This window comes from Spermophilus citellus (genome assembly GCF_964194105.1).
Source record: "Spermophilus citellus genome assembly, chromosome: 3".
In the NCBI taxonomy this organism is placed as follows: domain Eukaryota; kingdom Metazoa; phylum Chordata; class Mammalia; order Rodentia; family Sciuridae; genus Spermophilus; species Spermophilus citellus.
In genome coordinates, this window is record NC_138184.1 from 10162437 (window position 1) to 10181045 (window position 18609).

Consider the following 18609-nt stretch of genomic DNA (forward strand, 5'->3'; position numbering starts at 1 on the left):
ACTTAGAAACAGGAGGCGCTGGGGACTCAGGGCAGAGGGAAGGCTGTAGAGGGGTTCAGTGAAGGAGGTGGGCCTGGGTGGAGGGCGTTCAGGAGCTGTGTAGACACGAAGGTCTAGGACCTGGGCAGGGAGGGCTGGGGGAAGTCGGCTCAAGAAGCAGGGACCAGGAGTCCAGGGAAGGGGTTGGAGAGGTAGACTGGGGCTGGGGTCAGGGAGGATGAAGCAGCGCTGGGAGCAGGGCACCGGGGAACAGCCAGAACCCAGCAGGTGGAGGGGTCCTGGGGCAGACAGCCAGTGTGGGGTGGGGACTGTGCGGCTTTCTGTGCTGGCACCTCTCTGCCCTGGCTTGAAGCCCCCAACCTGGCTCCTTCCCAGCCCCTCTTACTCGGACCACAGGATCACATCCAGTAGAGCCCTTCCTCTTTGACGCAAAGGGACGGGCGCCGGTATGACTGTCACCTACACAGCCCGAGTGGCGAACGCCCGCTTCGGTGGCTTCTCGCAACTGCTGCTGCTGTGGCGTGGGAGCATCTACAAACTCCTGTGGCGTGAACTGCTGTGTTTCCTCGGACTCTACATGGCGTTGAGCGCCGCCTACCGGTGAGGTGGCGGGGGCGGGGGGTGCCGGCAGGTGCAGCCCACTGGCCTGGATAGGGTGTTTAGGGGAGGGAAAGAGGCGTGGCAAGAGATAAGCCACTGGGAAGGCGACTCACCGGTGACCCATACCCCCTACCCTGCAGCTTTGTGCTGGCTGAAGAGCAGAAGCGCTACTTTGAGAAGCTTGTCATTTACTGCGACCAGTATGCCAGCCTCATTCCAGTCTCCTTCGTGCTCGGTGCGCTCGCGCCCCTGAATGCCCCATTCCCATTCTTACTCTTTGGAGAACCCTAGTCCTGCCCCTGAGGCTCCCCCTTCAAATCCAACCTCCACGGGTCCCCACTCCTGGTTTTACACCATGAAGAATGAGGGAGTGGCCTCACAACCTGAAACCTTGGCTGTCACCTGGTCATTATCCCCTGAGATGCTGCCATGGGAGCTCCGTCTTACCCATAGGCTTATTGTGGGCCACCTAAGGACTCTCACCTGTTCTGCATGAGATTGCTAGTGCTCCCCACAAACATCTTGAACCCCAGGGCCCCTAGATGACTCCATTCTCTCAAGTCCGTGGGGAGTGCATTTCTGAAAGTCTTGGCCCCTAACCCCCAGAGACCTCATGTGACCCAGCCTCCCTCTCCCTACATGGGTGGGGTACCCATCCTGCTCAGAGTTCCCTGATGTAGACCCAGTGCCAAACTCTTTCACTAGCTCTGGCTCAGGGGCTCCTGTGGCCATTGTTACAAGCCTGCCCAGGTGTCCAGGATGTACACTATATCTCCAAAACCCAACTTCCCCCCTCGGTGTTTCAAGTTCCCATGGCCCCACCTCAGTGGCTTCCTGTGACTAGTATAACAATAACATGGGCGCTTGGTCCCCAGCCCCATACTGGGATCCCAATCCCCAATCCCAGGTGACACCCAAGTAGCCAGGGTGACCCAACTTGCTCTAACCTCTCTGACCTCAGGGCTGGATCCTCAGGTTCTCAGCCCAAATGGCCCCACATGTTCAGGGTGACCAGCCGGGCAGGCGTTCCTAATGCAAACCCTTCTCTTCCTAAACTCCTGGTGTGGTTGCTGAGCCTCCATTCCCCGCTCGCCCCCAGGTTTCTACGTGACCCTAGTGGTGCACCGCTGGTGGAACCAGTACCTTTGCATGCCGCTACCTGACGCGCTCATGTGCGTGGTGGCGGGCACAGTGCACGGGCGCGACGACCGAGGCCGCCTCTACCGTCGCACACTTATGCGCTACGCAGGTCTCTCCGCGGTGCTTATCCTGCGCTCGGTCAGCACCGCTGTCTTCAAGCGCTTCCCCACCATAGACCACGTGGTGGAAGCGGGTGAGTCTCGGGCCTTAGACTAGGCGGGCGGGGGCGGGGCCAGGACGGAGGGCGGGACCAGTAACCCCGGACCTCGCCACCCAGGATTTATGACCCGCGAAGAGCGCAAGAAGTTTGAGAACCTGAACTCGTCCTACAACAAGTACTGGGTGCCCTGCGTGTGGTTCTCCAACTTGGCGGCACAGGCCCGGCGAGAGGGCCGCATCCGCGACAACAGCGCCCTTAAGCTGCTGCTCGAGGTGGGCCTACTAGGAAGTCATTAATATAGACCAGCAGGGAGAGTGTGCCCTGTGCCGCGTCCACCGCGACCTGCCACGCACCTCCCGCAAAGGCAGATTCCAAAGACCCTCACCTGTCAGGCCCCACCAGGTGCGCCTTATTTCCATGGGGCAAATACCAGCACCTTCGAGGGCAGTCCCAGGTGCACCCCAGTTGTACACTCATCACCAAATATTCTCCCTGGAGCTCTCAGAAACACACTCCCACTTCCTAGGAGAGGACCCCCGGCCTCCCTCTCAGGGACCCAAACTTTTGAGCCCACAATTCTGACTCCTTCATGACTGTCTCCACCCCCAGGAGCTGAATGTCTTTCGGGGCAAGTGTGGGATGCTCTTTCACTACGACTGGATTAGCATACCCCTGGTCTACACCCAGGTAACCCCACTCTGCCTCCCTCCCTTTATACTTGGTGTCAGAGGCCCTGATGTGTTAGTCTTGGGGGAAGAGTAAGGGCCCAGCTAAAACTCCATCACAAGGGCACGTGATCTTTGATTAGTCTTTTTTTTTTTTTTTTTGCCAGGGGAGGGTTGAATACAGGGGCACTTTACTACTGAGCCACATTCCCAGCCCCCCACCTTTTTGTAGTTGTAAATGACAGCATGACTTTATTTTATTTGCTTATTTTTGTACATGGTGCTAAGGATCGAACTCAGTGCCTCACAGGAGTTAGGCAAGCGCTCTGCCACTGAGCCACAACCCTAGCCCTCCAGCTCTTTTTATTTTGGGGGGGAGGAGGTATCAGGGATTGAACTCAGGGGCACTTAACCACTGAGCCACATCCCCAGCCCTATTTTGTATTTTATTTAGAGACGGGATCTCACTGAGTTACTTAGCACCTCACTTTTGCTGAGGCTGGCTTTGAACTTGTGATACTCCTGTCTCAGGCTCCAAAGCTACTGGAATTACAGGCTTGCGCCGCCGCATCCAACCTAATTTTTTTGAGACAGGGTCTCACTAACTTCCTTAGGGCCTTGCTAAGCTGCTGTAGCTGGCCTCCAACTTTCCATCCTTCTCCCTATCTCTGGAGTTGCACCATCATGACCAGTTTAGCCTGGTCTCTCAATAACCCCCTGAGATGGGGGAAACACTGACCTGGGGCATTCCCCCTGCCCACGCACCCACAGGTGGTGACCATTGCAGTCTACAGCTACTTCCTGGCTTGCCTCATTGGCCGCCAGTTCCTGGACCCTGTGCAGGGCTACAAAGACCACAGCCTGGACCTGTGCTTTCCCATCTTCACCTTACTGCAGTTCTTCTTCTACGTGGGCTGGCTCAAGGTGAGTGGGGCCCTGGTGCTGGCCTGAAGGTGGGGACAAGGTCCTCAAGGTTCCACCTACCTCCTTCCTCCCCACTCAGGTAGCGGAGCAGCTCATTAACCCCTTTGGAGAAGATGATGATGACTTTGAGACCAACTTTCTGATTGACCGCAACTTCCAGGTGAGGCTGCACAGGGCCATCATCCACAACCAGCTCTCCCAGCCGCCCTGGCCCTGGCCCCTCCCCCACCAAGACTTGCTGGGGCCTCTCCCTGACCACCCTTGGTTCTCTGCTCACCATGGTCCCGCTGGTCCTGAGGGCTCCACCCCAGCCCGACCTCTGTATCTCACCCTCAGGTATCAATGCTGGCTGTAGATGAAATGTATGATGACCTGGCCGTGCTGGAGAAGGACCTGTACTGGGACGCCACAGAGGCTCGCGCCCCCTACACGGCGGCCACCGCCTTCCTGCTGCAGCAGCCCTCCTTCCAGGGCTCCACCTTTGACATCACGTGAGCCAGGACTGGACTGGGTGGACTGGACCATTAGGGACAAGACCACTGGGGACTGGGTCCCTGGGGGGACACTAGGTGGAGCTTATGGCTCTGTGGATGGTTGAAGGGTCTATAGGGGCCAAGGATAGGGCCAAGGGCTGAAGTCTGGAAATTTGGAGCTAAGATCAACTGTAATGAGGACAGAGGTTGAGTTGGGGATGGGGAGGGGTCAAGGTCTAGGACTGGGCCACTGATTGGGGCTGATCTAAGGGCTGAGGTCTGTACCAGAGGTGGTACCCAAGATAGGACAGCGCCATGGATGAGGCTTTGATATCTGTGAGCAGAGCCAGAGGATCAGGCCAGGCTCTGGAGTAAGGGGCCGAAAGTCTTTGAGGATAAGTGACACAAAGGAGTGGGTGGAGCCAGGGAGTTCCTTGGGTCTCTATCTCACTCATCAATCAGATAGAGGGTGAGGGCTGGGGATGTGGCTCAGCGGCAGAGGTCTCGCCTAGCCTGCGGGAGACCCTGGATTCAATCCCAGCACGGGGGAAAAAGGAAGAAAGGGAGGGGCGAGGCTGCAGCGCCCACCCACTGTCGGTCCGCAGGTTGGCCAAGGAGGACATGCAGTTCCAGAGGCTGGACGGCGCGGACGGCCAGCTGGGGGAGGCACAGGGAGACTTCCTGCAGCGCCTCCTGCCGGCGGGCGCCGGAGGAGGCTTGCTGGGCCGGCGCCTGTCCCTGCTGCGCCGCAAGAACAGCTGCGTGTCCGAAGCGTCCACAGTCGCCAGCTGTGCATGCACTGGCGTCCCCGATGGCTCAGCCACAGAGTGCAGCTGCGGGGATCCGCTGCTCGACACCGGCTTGCGGGAACCAGAGCCCGAGCCCCCCGTGTGTCCTGAGCCACTTGCCCCCATTCCTGGTCCTGCTGCAGAGCCTTTCACCACCGTGCCCATCCCTGGACCCCGGGGACCGGCCCCGCCCTGGCTGCCCAGCCCTATCGGTGAAGAGGAAGAGAATCTGGCCTGAGACCCCGGGGCTAGGACCCCTAATGACAGGGAACAAGCATGAAGCAGCAGTCCAGGTCTGCATAAGCCTCGGGCGCCTATAGAAAGTAGGCCAGCCCACTTTTCACTAGGTGGCCAGGTGCTCCACACGGGGGTCTGGCACTGTGCTAGTGGCCAGGGATTTTCCCAGCTTTTGAACAGAAATGCTCCCCACCCCAGCTCTACTTCCCAACCCCACTGCCCCAGTGGCCTCCACCAGCGTCCTGCCTGTGTTCTTTCCTTTCCATGAAACTGAGTGCCTACTTCATGGAGTTGTCCTGAAAATGAAATGATGCTTTTAAAGCATTTGGGGCATAGTAGATGCTTAATAAACTGTGGGGTTTTTGGGTTTTTTTTTTTTTTTTTTTTGTACTCAAAATGTTCATGTGACTTCTCTTACTAGACATTACTAGAGCATTCTTCCAGGTTGTTTGCTTTTTGCAGTACTTCAGGGGTGCTTCACCACTGAGATAGTGCTGAGACTGGCATTGAACTCACAATCCTGGAAGTACAGGTGCACACAACTGCACCTGGTTCCCGTTTTTCACTTATATCATTTGCCAGTCCCTCCTGAATTTAGAAGTCTAGCCAGGATCATGTCCCTGACTTTAGACTCAGAGAACCAGCTGCCTCCTTGACTTCTGCATGTGAAGATCTCACGCTTTGAAGGTAACATGATCCAAAGCTCCTCAACCTGTCCCACCTCCTGTGTGTCAACTTTGTCTTTCCAAGTGATAAGGCCAGAACCTAAAGTCATTCAGGACCCTCTATTCTCTCATTTGCCTCTATCTACATCAACCCAGCAGCAAACTTCATCAACTGTACCTTTACTATGTCCAGAAGCCAAGCATTTCTCACTCCCCCAGGGTCCCCATCCTGGCCAGAGTCTCAGGGTCATCCACATACTCACCTGGATTAGCGACCTCTGGCCTGGTTTTGCAACTCTAGACCTGGCCTCCCGGTTTGTTTCTCCCACCAGAGCCGCCAAAGGGCCACATCTTTCCTTTGCTTAGAATCCTCCATGGCTCCCAGCTCACTAGGAACAAGAGCTGATGGATCCCCTGGAGCCCACAGGCCCCGAGCACTCTCCCTTCCCTCATCAACTCCCATCTTCCTGCTCAATCCTTCCATTCCAGCCACACCAGCCTCCTCACTGTCCCTCCAACCTAAGCAAGGATTCAACTCAAGACCTTTGGACATACGTTTCCGTTTCTCTCTGCCTGGATAAATCTCCCCCAGATACCGACATGACCCCTCCCTCGGGTTTCTACTTCAATTACCTTACTTCCTTAGAGAAGCCTCTGATCCTACCCTCTTATTCAAAATTGCCATCTCAGCTGGGCGTGATGGTGCACACCTGTCATCCCATTGACTCAGGAAACCAGCCTCAGCAACTTAGCAAGGCCCTCAGCAATTTAGTGAGACCCTGTCTCAAGAATTAAAAAAAAAAAAAAAAAAAAAAATATATATATATATATATATATATATATATATATATAAATAAAAAGAGGACTGGGTATGTGTCTCATTGGTAGAGCACCCCAGGGTTCAATCTTAGTACCACCAAAAAACAACAAAAAAGACATGCCATCTCCCAAGTCCATTTCTCACACTCCTGTCATTCTTGTCTGCTTTGCTTAGGGCCTCACTAAATTTTTGAGTCTGGCTTTGAACTTGTGATCTTCCTGCCTCAACCCCTAGGGTGGCTGGGATTACCAGTGTGCACCACTGTGCCCGGTCCCAACCCTTTTTATTTTTAAATTTTAGTCAGGACTTGCTAAATTGCCCAGGCAGGCTTCTAATTTGTGATATTCCTGCCATAGCCTCCAAAATAGCTGGGACTACAGGTGTCTGCCACTGTGCCTGGTTCTGTGTAGCTCTTCTTACATCCAACTTTGATCTTACCTGTTTGTTATCTATCTCCCTTCACTGGGAACGTTCCATCCAATGAGAGTGGACTTTTTTTTTTGGGGGGGGGCGGGGGTTACCAGGGATTGAACTCAGGGGCACCTGACCACTGAGCCACATCCCCAGTCCTATTTTGTATTTTCTTTAGAGACGGGGTCTCACTGAGTTGCTTAGAGCCTCCCTAAGTGTTGAGGCTGGCTTTTAACTCACAATCCTCCTGCCTCAGCCTCTCGAGCAGCTGGGATTACAGGTGTGCGCCACCAAGAGCAGGTATTTTTGTCTGAAGCTTCTTCAAAATCCACACACACACACACAGACACCCACGTAGTTCTTACTGATTGGTCATTCTCACTTCAGTAAGTGCAAGACTGTGATCCTACCAATTGGCAGACTGAGGTAGGAAGATGGCAAATGTGACACCAGCCTGGGCAACTTAGAATTCATCTCAAAATGAAAAATTAAAAGGTCTGAGTGTGGGGGCTGGGGTTGTGGCTCAGCAGTAGAGCGCTCACCTGGCACATTTGAGACCCTGGGTGCGAGCCTCAGCTCCATATACAAATAAATAAGTGAAATAAAGGTATTATGTCCAACTGCAACTAAAAAATAAATATTTAAAAAGGGAAAAAAAAAAAAAAGGCCTGAGTATGGCCAGGCACCATGGTCCTTGCCTATAATCCCAGTGTCTCCAGAGATTGAGGCAGGAAATTTGAGGCCGGCCTCACCAATTTAGTGACACTCTCAGCAAATCAGCAAGACCCAGCCTGAAAAAATAAAAAGGACTAGGGATGTAGCTCAGTGGCAAAGTGTCATTGGGTCAAATTCCCAGAACCAAAAACACACACATACACACACACACACAAAAAAAAAAGGTCTGGGGACGTAGCTCAGTGGAAGAGCGCTTACCTAGCATGTACAAGGCCCTGGGTTCCATCCCCAGTACAGAAAAAAAGAAAAAAGCCCACAATGATTCTGAGTCACTGGCTGACCTTCTGTCCCTTACAATGATGCCCAGAGGCCAGCCACAACAGATTTAATGTGTTTATTCTTCTATAAAATCAGGCTCTCCTCAGGCAGCACACATCAACTCCAGAGAGAGAATCAAGGCTAAGAATCACATTGATGAAAAGAACAGGCCTGTACCTGCCACCTGCCCTCGCCCTCCCCCAATCTGGGGAGCAAAGGGCGGTGGTCATGACCCTGAGGCTCCTAAGCAGCTAGCTGAGGCCTGCTGCCTGGTGCCAGGTGAGCTGGAGGCATCCACAGTGGGCGAAGCCCCAGGCAGGCAGGTGGGTGGGTGGGTGCTGAGGTCTGTCAGTGCTTGTCAGTAGGGCGCAGGTTCAGAGATGCCAGGCGTCCCAGGGGTCCACGGCGACCATTGGTGGCCAGCCGCTGCTGTGCCAGGAATGACTGGGCATGGGCAGGCGCCCGCTCCTCCCCAGCTCGCTGCTGCAAGGCCATGCCCTAGAGGGAGGAGGGGTGGCGAGCTGGGCTCAGGTAACTCCAAGGGGCCCCCAGTTGTCTAGCTACGGAGTCGGTACACTCACCATGTTATACCAGGCGCTGATGAGCAGCTTCTCTTCCTGTTCCCGCTGACTTCGATTCTTCTCGAAATCCATCTGCAAGGAGGCAAGAGTTAGGGGCCTGGGTGTGCCAGGGGCTGCACCAAGGGACAAGGACACCAACCTCCAGGTGCCGGATACGGACATCCCGCTCCCGGAGCTGTGTCCTCAGGGTGTGGAGTTCTGGGGTTCCTTCCCCAGGTGGCCGCTGCTTGGGTTCCAGGGTCTGTATGACCTAGAAGTTGGGGGAATCATCAAGTGACCTTGGCTTCACAGGCTCCTCTGACACATTGGGGTACATTAAATGTGACAGCCCGCAGCAGAGGGAAAGCATGCTGTGACATGGTGGGCTATGACCAGGACAGAAGGCTGGGCAAAGACCTGGAGGCTGGCAGAGGGTGAGTCTGTAGGAGGCACAGGCAATGGGAGGCCAGGCCTGAGGACGGAGGGGCTCCTGGCGACCTCACCGTGCGGGCCTTGTCCACGTAGCGGCGGTACCGCTCCTCCATGGCCCGCAAGTCCGCGTCCTTCTTCTGCAGGCTGTCCTGCAGCTCTTCAATTCGACGGGCTGCTGGGAGGACAGGCAGCCCCTCAGCTCCACGCTGGGCTCCAGGCGCCCCCGGCCCCGTGGCGGAGCCCCCTTACTGCTGTTGTCGGAGGGTGTCTCCAGCTCCTCGAGGTACTCTCTCTTCCGCTGCAGCTCCAGATCCGCCTCGCGCAGCTTCTGCCTGCGGGAGAGAGAGGGACAGGGGCTCACCTCTGGGTTACCTGCTTTTCCTTTCTTATTATTATTGCAGCTGTACATGGACACAATACCTTCATTTATTTATTTACTTATGTGTGTGCTGAGGCTCGAACCCAGCGCCTCACACACACCAGGCAAGCGCTCCAGCCGTGAGCTGTGCCCGCGGCTCTTCTCATCAGCCAAAGGGGCCAAGACCTCCCTGCTCCCCGCCACGTTTGGGAACTGCAAGCCCTGGCCCCTCCATCTCCTCAGCCATCAGGGCCGTGACCCTCCACATCCTTAGTGGTGGCCTCTCTCCCCATCCTACAGTCCCCAAGCTGCTCCGGCCACCATCATCCTTTCCCAACCTTTTCTAGTCTCAATCCTTCAGTTCCATTTTTCAGCCAGCAGCCAGGGACCTTTCTAAAAGAGATTCTGTGCCAGCGGGTGGGTAGGGGCACAGAGATTATGGACTACGAGAAACACTTGTTTCTGGGCTGCTGCTAATTTGCTGTCCTTCTAATATGATTCTTCCCAACAGGGTGATGCGATAAACTAATTTTTTTTAATTGGGGGAAAAGGGCTGGGGTCGTGGCTCAGTGTCAGAGTGCTTGTCTTGCATGTGTGAGGCACTGGGTCCGATTCTCAGCACCACATATAAATAAGTAAAACAAAGGCCCATCAACAACTAAAAAAATAAAAAATTTAAAAAACAAAAAAAAGGGGGGGGAACCCACACTTTTTTCTAGGGGATGGGACATGGCTCAGCCATAGAATGTTAGCACTCAAGAGACCCTGAGTTCAATCCCCAGAAGCATTTCCTCACCCCACCAAATTTGCTTCTTTTATTGAAAAAAAAAAACAATTATCACTTTATCACATGACCTGGCTGAAAACCCCTTTGCGGCTGCCCACTATGTCCCCAAAACAGTCCATGCTCCTCTGCTGGGTATATAAGACCATAGTTGACCGGAGCAGCGTGGATCTGGTCAGCAACGCTCCCCTCACAAGCAACTCCCCATCTGACGCAGCATGCACACCCCAACTTTAGCCCCTGCCTTTCCAGCCACCACTCACAGGTGTTCCTCCAGCTTTCTCTTCAGCAGGGTGGGCTGGGGGAGAGAAGCAGCAAGAGGTGAGTCCTGAGGTCCCAGAGGGGTGAACCCTTTCCCGAGTTGAGGGAGGGGGTACTCACAATAGCCTACACCAGGCATCGGACAGCAGGAGAAAGAGAGAGAGAGGAGGATTACTGTGAGGCATGAGGAAGGATCAGGCAGGGAGGAAGTGGGCACTCACGTCCTCGGTCTTGCCCCCCTGCTCCTGGAGGGCCTTCTGTAGGTCCTCCACCTGGGCCCGCAGCTCCGACAGCTGCTGCTGGTTCAGCCTGCAGGGTGGGGGGCCGCTCAGTGCCGTGCAGCTCAGTCCTGCTCTGAGCTCGAGGCCCTCCTGCCCCTGGCCCTCACCTGTGCTGTGTCTCCAGCCCATGGCGTGCGCGGTTGGCCTCCTCCAGGTGGCGCTGCAGCTCCTCCTGCCGCTCCCGGTCAGCGGCCTCCTGCTGACACAGCCTCTTGTTCTCCAGCTGAAGCCTCAGGAGTGTCTCCCTGCAGACCCAGGAGGAGTGAACAGGGTTGGGGACCAGTCTTCCCGCAGGCCTGCTCAGACCGCGGGTCAGCCCAGGAGGGGAACTGGCAGGTGGAGGCAGGAGCAGGATGGAGCCTTGAATTAAAAGCATTGAGGATCCTGCAAGGCGTTGGGGACCCAGCGTGGGTGAGCGGAGGGCTAAGTGAGACCTAAGTGCTGCACAGCTGTAAACTCCTCCAGAGGGGCTGGGGTTGTGGCTTAGTGGTAGAGAGCTTGCCCGGCATGTGTGAGATACTGGGTTCAATCCTCAGCACCACATAAAAATAAATAAAATAAAGGTATGTGTCCATCTACAACCAAAATAAAAATTAAAAATAAAAAATAAAAAACTCCTCCAGAGGGTGAACCAGGCAGAGGTGGGGTTACAGGAGAGGGTTAGAACTGGCTGCAAGAACGGGAAGAGCTGCTGTGAAAGAGTTAATCCAGTCAAGGCACAGGGGCTGAACCTAGCAGAGAATCCAATGAAGATTGGGCCCTGGGGACAGAGATCAAAGTCAGCAAGGCTAGGATGTGGGATTTTGCATGTGGAATAGAAGTAGAAGTTTGGAACCTAATTTGTGTGCTGAGGATAGATCTTGAAGAAGGCCAGAGTCCTGGACCAGGTAAGAGCCGAATCTGGAGGCCTACTAGGAACTGGAAACCCAGACCAAGCAACCAAGGCTAGTGCGGGGGGCTAAGGGCGAACCCTGGCCTTAGGGATGGGAATCAGAGTTCTGAGTGACCAAGGATACCTGAGCTCTGCAGGTAGAATCTCCGCAGCTAAGTTTTCCAGGCCCAGTGGGGTGGGATCCAATGAGGGGTCTGTAGAATGGGAGAAAAGGGTTCAGGTCTCTGTGCACCCGCAGTCCCTGGCTCTAAGGGCCTCTTTTCAAGTATCATCTTTTTTTTTGGGGGGGGTGTACCAGGGATTGAACTCAGGGGCACTTGACAACTGAGCCATATCCCCAGCCCTATTTTGCATTTTAGAGACAGGGTCTCACTGAGTTGCTTAGCACTCCACTTTTGCTGAGGCTAGCTTTGAACTTGCAATCCTCCAGTCTCAGCCTCTCTAACGGTGTGGGCCACCGCGGCAGGCTTCAAGGATCATCTTTGGCGGCTCAGTTCACCCCAGGACACCCCTCCCCAGAACCCCAAGGGTCTTCAGCTCACCAGCCTGAGTCAAACCCCGAGGCTGCAGCTGGGCACAGCGCAGCTCCTCGTTGGCCTCCCGCAGGGAGTCCCTCTCTGCCAACAGCCGCTGCAGGGACAGGATGCAAGACGCCACATGAGGCAGGCTTCATCTCCTAGAAAGTGGGCTATTTGGGGATTTGCAGGGAGGAACTTGGACCTGGGACCTCAGCCTCACCTCCTTCTCCTTTGTCACTGACTCATACTTTTCCTCCAGGTTTCGGCACTCAAATAGCCATTTCTCAGCCTTCACGGCCTCCTCCTGCCGCTGGCTCTGAAGTTCCTGCACCTGAACAGAAAGGAGAGCTGCCTGCTGCGGTGAAAGGAGGGCAGCGACTGAATGCCAGGTGAAGGGGCGGGGCCAGAGGGACCCAGCCAAGAACCTGGAAGGGTTGGAGTTTAAGCTTACAAACCCAGACAGGGGATCTGGTCCACATATAAGACTGTGCACATGGGGGCGGGGCGGGGGCCTTGGAGACAGTGCTGGCCGCTGGCTGAGAGTCCCAAGCTCTGCACGCCCAGCTCCCCCAGCCCTCACCTGCCGACGCTGGGCCTCGAGCTGTGCGCGCAGGGAGCCAGCCCGGCGCAGCTCCTCTTCCAGCTGCCTCGTGCGCTCCGCGTGGCCCGCGTTGCACTCCTCCAGCTGCCGCACCTGCCTCCGCAGCTCCCTCAGCTCACCCAGGCGCCGCCGACAGCTGTTCAGCGTGGCCTCCAGCTGCCCTGCGCGCTCCGAGGACTGACTGTGGGGAGGAGACAGGGAGAGGAGCAGTCGGGGATCAGCAGGGATGCGGGGCCCTCAGAGCGGGGGTGTCAGCCTACAGAACATGGGTCCCAAGTGAAGGGGACATGGAAGTGGGTATCAGGGATCTGCCAGGGTCATAATCAGGGGATCCTCAGGGGTGATCCTGTGGAGGCACAGAAGGGTGGTGGGGTGACAGGAAGTGATAGGGACCTAGAAGGAAATGAGGAAACCCCAAGGACAACTTGGGGGTCATAGGGAGTTCTGGGGCAAGAGTACTGTGGGGTTCTCAGGAGTGCAGTAGCAGTCTACAGGGTACTTCAGCATTGCAGGAGTGCCAGAGAGAGCCCTTTGGGGTTATGGAAAGCACAGTAGGACAACAAGGGCTGCAGTGGTAGAGTCCTGGGGCGCCCGAGGGGGTCTAGAAAGCATCGTTGGGGGCGTGTTTGTTGACAATGCCATAGGAGCTGGGAAGCATAATGAGGGACAAACAGACACTGGGGATCCAGGAGGTCCACTGAGGTCGTGTGGATGGGGTGGGGTTCAGGACAGTGGGCCTGGGGAATTCAGGGTGGGAGAGAGGAGTCTGGGGTGCTTTCTGGGGGTACAGTGGGCATTTGGGGGTTACAAAAGTGGCAATGCTGGAGGTGTGTGGTAAGCAGCCCTGGGGACCCACCACTCACCGCAGCTCATCCATCTCGTCCTTCAGGGCCTGTGCCTCTTGGGCCAGGCTGGTCAGGGCCTGGTTGCGCTGCTGGAGCTCAGTAACCTCCCGCTGCAGCTCTGCACAGTGCAGGCGCTCATCCTCCCTGCTGCTCTCCAGCCTGGGGGTGGCAGCGGAAGAGAAGGGGCATGTGAGGGCCGTCCTGGTACTCCACTCCCAGGGCCCACCTGGCCCTGACCCCCACTGCTGCACCTGAAGTTCTCTTCCTGCAGCTGTTCCAGCTGGGACTGCAGCAGCAGCAGCTTCTTAGCAGTAACACCCGGAGTGACCTCAGCTTGTGACCGGCCCACCCGCTCCCGCAGGGTGGCATTCTCCTGCACCAGGCTCTGCTTCACCTCTGACAGGAGCACCAACTGCAGGCAAACCAGGGTAAGCTGGAGCTTAGGGGCCACGCAGGCGACCCTGCCCCCCTGGGCCCCCCCAGCTCAGCCCACCTGTCGCTCCAGGTCCAGACAGTGCTGCCGGAGCTCATCCCCCTCCTCGGCGTCCTCACTCAGGAAATAGTACCTGCGGGACTGATATCAGCAAAGATGGGGGTGAAGAACTTGGGGTCCCAGGAGAAGAGGGATAAGGTTGGCACTGGTAGAGGCAGAGAGAAGGGGGCCAAGGTGTTGGGAGCTGCCACATAGGAACTGAGCGCCCCTTAGCCTTGAGTGATGAGAATGTGGAGCTGTGGCCAGCCAGCCATGGGCTGCGTGTGTCAACTGTGGGCATTGAGCACACAGGGTGGACTGTTTGGGCGGGTTTTCTCCCTTGCTCTGCCATGATCCCACACAGCTCATGAGATGGGTGTGGCCTTCCTAGATGTCAGTCAACCTGCTGACAGCAGACATCACAAAGCTAGACTCAACCCCCTGAAACCTGACCCCTTGCCTCATTTGAATGGCTCCTCCCCAAAAAAAGGGTTCAGCCCCCGCTCCTGCTCTCTTTCTGTGGACCCCTAAGGTTGCAGGAGCTGAGCCATCAAAGGACCCAAAGAAAAGGTATTTCTCTGTCTCTGTGTGGTTATTTCGTGCAGCCCAGTTCACCTGGGATGACCCTGAGTGTTTCAGTTGTGAGATATAAGAGTTCTAGTGGACCAGGGGACTAGGAGAAAGTTGATTTTGGAGCCCTGGGGGCCTGCCAAAGGAAAAGCCTGGACTCCCAATGAATGGGGCTGGTTTATACACTTAGGGACAAGCCCCTCCACCTTAGGCAGCCCTGAGAACCAGTAAAGGGGTCTGGATCTTTATCAAGGTTTCCCACCCTCACCTGTGTATCAAAGTTGCCATATGTCTCCTGTGACAGGGACTCTTGGGTGTCTTTGGTCATAAGCTGGAGATGGGGGAAAGCACTGTGAGGAGCGGATGCTCTCTGAAGACGGCCTTAGACCATCTCCATTCTCCTGTCCCCACAACCAGTTCTGCCCAGTCACCCCAGCCAGAGACTGCCCTCCTGCCTCTGGCACTGAGGGAAGCGAGCGCTACTCAGCCTGCGAGATTGTGATTTAGAGCTGGTAGGTGCTGGCAGAAACATAAGACAGAGATGTCTGGCCAGCTGACTTCCAGGCAGAGCCTTACCAGGGCAGTGTCTGTGTCCAGTTGCCTCTGGTCTGGAAACGCTCCCTCCCCTGACACTCCTCAGTCATCACATGGGCCACCCCACCCACCTCCTGGATGGCCTCCATCACTATGTGTTGAACCGATTCCTCCAGCGTCATGATTCTCTGGATGTGCTCTGGGAATCAAGGTGGGGGTGACTGAGACCCAGGGGTGAGGTGAGGAGGAAAGAGCATTTCCTCAGAGCCATACCCCCAGGGATCCCCTAGCTCCCCCTCTAACCCTCCCCATACCCTGCTTTTTCTCGCAACTGATAGCACAGCCCAGCACCAACTGAAGCAATTTCCCGAGCTCCGTGGGGTCGGAGAACTCGCCAATGAGGCTCACATCTGGGAGGTGCTGTTCTGACACAGGGTGTCCCAGAACCTAAGTGCAAGAGGGAAGGAGGAGGAGTATCGGGGACTCACAGGCCCTCCCCCTTCTCCAAACCTCCTAAATCCCTTTATAGTTACTCACATCCTGGGAGTATTCCACCAGGCTCTGTAAGATCTTCTGCAGATTGCTGACCTGGGGAGGGCCAAGAAGCTATGTTCAGGGGCTCAACAGCCCCCCACCCTGAATCTGTCCCCATTTTCTTTTCTCCACTTCACTACTCATTCCCTGCTCATCTCATCCTGTTTGGGCCCACTTACAAATATCCTCTTCCTTAGAGGAGACCGTCTGCTTATCTGCCCATTGTGTCCACCTGCCCATCTTTGTTCATGTTTCCAAAATCCAATCACTTCTCACCACCTGTCACTGTCATCTCTCACCTGGATGACTGCACCAGCCACCTCTCATCTTCCATTTGGGAATGGAAGCCTTTCTCATGCTAGGTGATGCATCCAGGGGAGGTTTTTGTTTTTGTACGGGAAGCAGCCAGGGGCACTCTATCACTGAGCTCCATCCCCACATCTTCAGAGTTTTGCAAAGCTGCTGAGGCTGGCCTTGAATGTGCCATCCTTGTGCCTCAGCCTGGGGTTGCAGGCACAGGTAACAGTAGTGCAAAGCCCCTGAGTGCCTCCAGAGCTCTACTTTTATTGTCTTCCTGAATCTATTGCTCTTGGAAGTAAATTTTTATGTTGGTGTATGTGTTATCTGTCCACATCAGTAGACTCAGGGCTGTGCTTTCATCTGTTATTCCTTGCTGAATGCCCAACACATGGGTACTCAAGAGCAAACAGTTGGCTGATCACCAGACATCTGCCCCTCTTTCTGGACAGGGCTTTCCGTCCACCACCCAGGATGTGTGTTTGACTAGCATTTCCCTGACCATCTCTTCACCATTCTGTCCCCTAGTCATGAGTCCACCTGTCACCTTCAGCCTCCAGTTGGGACCTGGGTCCTCTGAGATGTCCTGGAGCCATGTTTCGTTGAACCAGGAGGGGTCTCTGGGGGGGGGAGGGGAGAAGGTGGAATAAGCTGGCTGGGGAACCCTTTTGGGATCCTCCCCCTCAGCCCCACTCACATTTGGTTCAGCACGTGGGCTACAGCAAGGCCGCTGCTCAGGTCCTCGGGGCTGGCACAGGGGGGTGGAACTTGGAACGTCTGCAACTGAGGCGGAAATGAAAGGGCAACGCGGGGATTCAGGGCCTGAGACCACCGAGCCACTCCTCTTTAGCAGACTGTTTTTGGCCAAGAAACATCTCACAAGATTGAGCAGGCACTGGCCTGTTGCTACACCAAGCTAGCTCTGCAGGGGAGTGGCTTCTGCACACCTGAGACCGAAGGGGGCGTGGCCTCACTTTACCTCTGCCGAACAAAGTCCAAGCGACCAGGTCAGGGCGGTACTACGAGTCACCTGGTTCTCACAGGCACCACGTGATCAGGCCAGCCCACCTGTACCCCCTCACCCCGCGTGAACCAGGCACAGAGGGGCGGGGCCTCACCTGTTCTTTCCACTCAGGCCTGCCACGTGACAGGGACGGGTGCTCAGACTAGAGTCCAACGGCCTGCTAGGCCGGCGACCCCTTCCTCCTTCCAGCCCCAAGACCGAGGGGCGGACCGAGGCAGGGCCAGGGATCCCGGGCTAGGGGAGCGGGCGCACACCTGTCCCCAGCCCCGCCCCTCGACCTACCCAGGTGAGCAGAGACCCGCATAGCTCGGCCTTGTCCACGCTCATGGCTCCGGATTGAAATCCACCCTGGCCACCGAGCCCCGGCGCCACAGCTGCCTCCGGGTCCGCCACCAGCGAGCGCCCGCAGCCCTGACCTCCCGCTCTGCCTAGAGCGCCGCCCCGCCCCGCCCCCTTGGCACAGGCCCCGCCCCGAGCACATGATCTCTTCCAGACGCCAGCTCTTGCCTCCGTCTCCGCCATATTGGATCCGGGCAGCTTTCTGATGCCTATTCTACCGCTAGAGGTCAGTGTGGCCCAGGAGTGAGCATTGAGTGGATAGATAGCCACCTCCCCTACTCCCCCTCTTTTGGGATTGTAAAGGGCCTCTCCGTCCTTCTGAGATGGAGCTGCCCCATCCTGTTATACAAATGTATTTCCTTCTTTTCTTGCAGCTGACAGAATTTTTTTTTTTTTGGCACCAGGCATTGAACCCAGCGGTGCTTAGCCATCGCCAGCCCTTTCTTTCTTTCTTTCTTTCTTTCTTTTTTTCCATTTTTACCCCGTATAGCCAGCCCTTTCTTATTTTGAGACAGGGTCTTCCTAAATTACTTAAGGCTTTACTAAATTGCTGAGGCTGGCTTTGAATTTGCCATCCTCCTGGGTCAGCCTCCTGAGCCACTGGGATTACAGGCATGCGCCACTGTGCCCAGCTGAAAGAAATTCTTCCAACCACCTTATGATCAGAGGCTTTATCTGTGTGGGCAGGCGCGAGTCATGATACATCCAATGAACTTGGAGTCGGAGAATCCTAAAAGGGTCTTCCTAGTGGATGTGACTCAGAAGCCCTGCCCCAAGGGTGGACAGGGAGATAAGGGAGGGGTCCTACAAGTCGAGAGTAGGAAGGGTCAGTCAGACACAGGTCCTGGGTAGTGCACAGTCATATTTACCCAGCCTGAATCAATCCTATACTGAGATTCCCCTGAGTCTTACCGGCCCTTAGATAACCCCCTGCTTCAGATCCTAGGACCAGGCTGAAGTTGCCTGTCCCCTTCCGCCCATCAGGGGGCGCGGAGATCTCAAGAACGCTGCCTACTGGGGCGAGGGTGCGCCCACTCGGAGACCCAGCTGGGGCAACCGAGAGAGCTCAGAGGCATAACAATTATAGTTAACAATAAATTCGCAAATCGCCACTTATGGAGTGCTTACTGTATGTAGTATCTGTGCTGATTTAAATCCACTACCCTACGTGTCAAGTGTTGTTTTAATTCCCGGTTTTGCAGACGAGGAAATAGTGGCTCTAGGTGGACCCAGCCTTGAAGGAAGAGGGTAAAACACCAGCCGGCGCCCTTTGACCCCGGGGCCACTCCCTTGCAGGCGGGTGGGGTAATGTGCAGTAATTAGAGGTTATTAGCTGTACCCAGAGGGAGGGGCGGGCTCTGCATTGGGGGCGGGTCCAGATCGAAGGGGAGGGGCGCTACTCCCATCCACGCAGAGAGTCTGGAACCAGTG

The 18609-nt window shown here is 55.7% G+C and overlaps 2 protein-coding genes across 5 annotated transcripts; one reads left to right on the plus strand and one right to left on the minus strand.

Annotated features, from left to right (window-relative positions):
* Positions 1-448: 448 nt before the first annotated feature.
* On the plus strand, positions 449-4988 carry LOC308644609 (bestrophin-2; the record flags this gene model as incomplete). The annotated part of the gene is made up of 9 exons (XM_081285984.1): positions 449-600; positions 741-835; positions 1700-1933; positions 2018-2172; positions 2510-2587; positions 3337-3489; positions 3569-3649; positions 3826-3980; positions 4568-4988. 9 exons carry the CDS (start codon positions 449-451, stop codon positions 4986-4988), a joined length of 1524 nt encoding a protein of 507 aa, XP_081142110.1.
* A 2950-nt stretch (positions 4989-7938) lies between these two features.
* LOC308644605 (protein Hook homolog 2) lies at positions 7939-17306 on the minus strand (the record flags this gene model as incomplete). Of its 4 annotated transcripts, none has more annotated exons than XM_081285977.1 (22): positions 7939-8374; positions 8458-8529; positions 8597-8707; positions 8940-9040; positions 9118-9200; positions 10274-10308; positions 10493-10580; positions 10660-10797; positions 11569-11638; positions 11987-12074; positions 12183-12293; positions 12543-12744; positions 13427-13567; positions 13660-13820; positions 13902-13982; positions 14719-14781; positions 15116-15183; positions 15299-15431; positions 15522-15572; positions 16363-16435; positions 16513-16598; positions 17122-17306. In XM_081285977.1, the coding sequence occupies 22 exons, from the start codon at positions 17164-17166 to the stop codon at positions 8225-8227; spliced, it is 2151 nt and encodes a 716-aa protein (XP_081142103.1). In that variant the 3' UTR covers positions 7939-8224. The 4 variants fall into 4 exon arrangements, with proteins under 4 accessions (XP_081142103.1, XP_081142102.1, XP_081142104.1 ...); XM_081285976.1 differs by having other exon boundaries at positions 8940-9043; XM_081285978.1 differs by lacking the exon at positions 16363-16435 and having other exon boundaries at positions 8940-9043; positions 17122-17159.
* Between the last annotated feature and the right edge of the window lie 1303 nt (positions 17307-18609).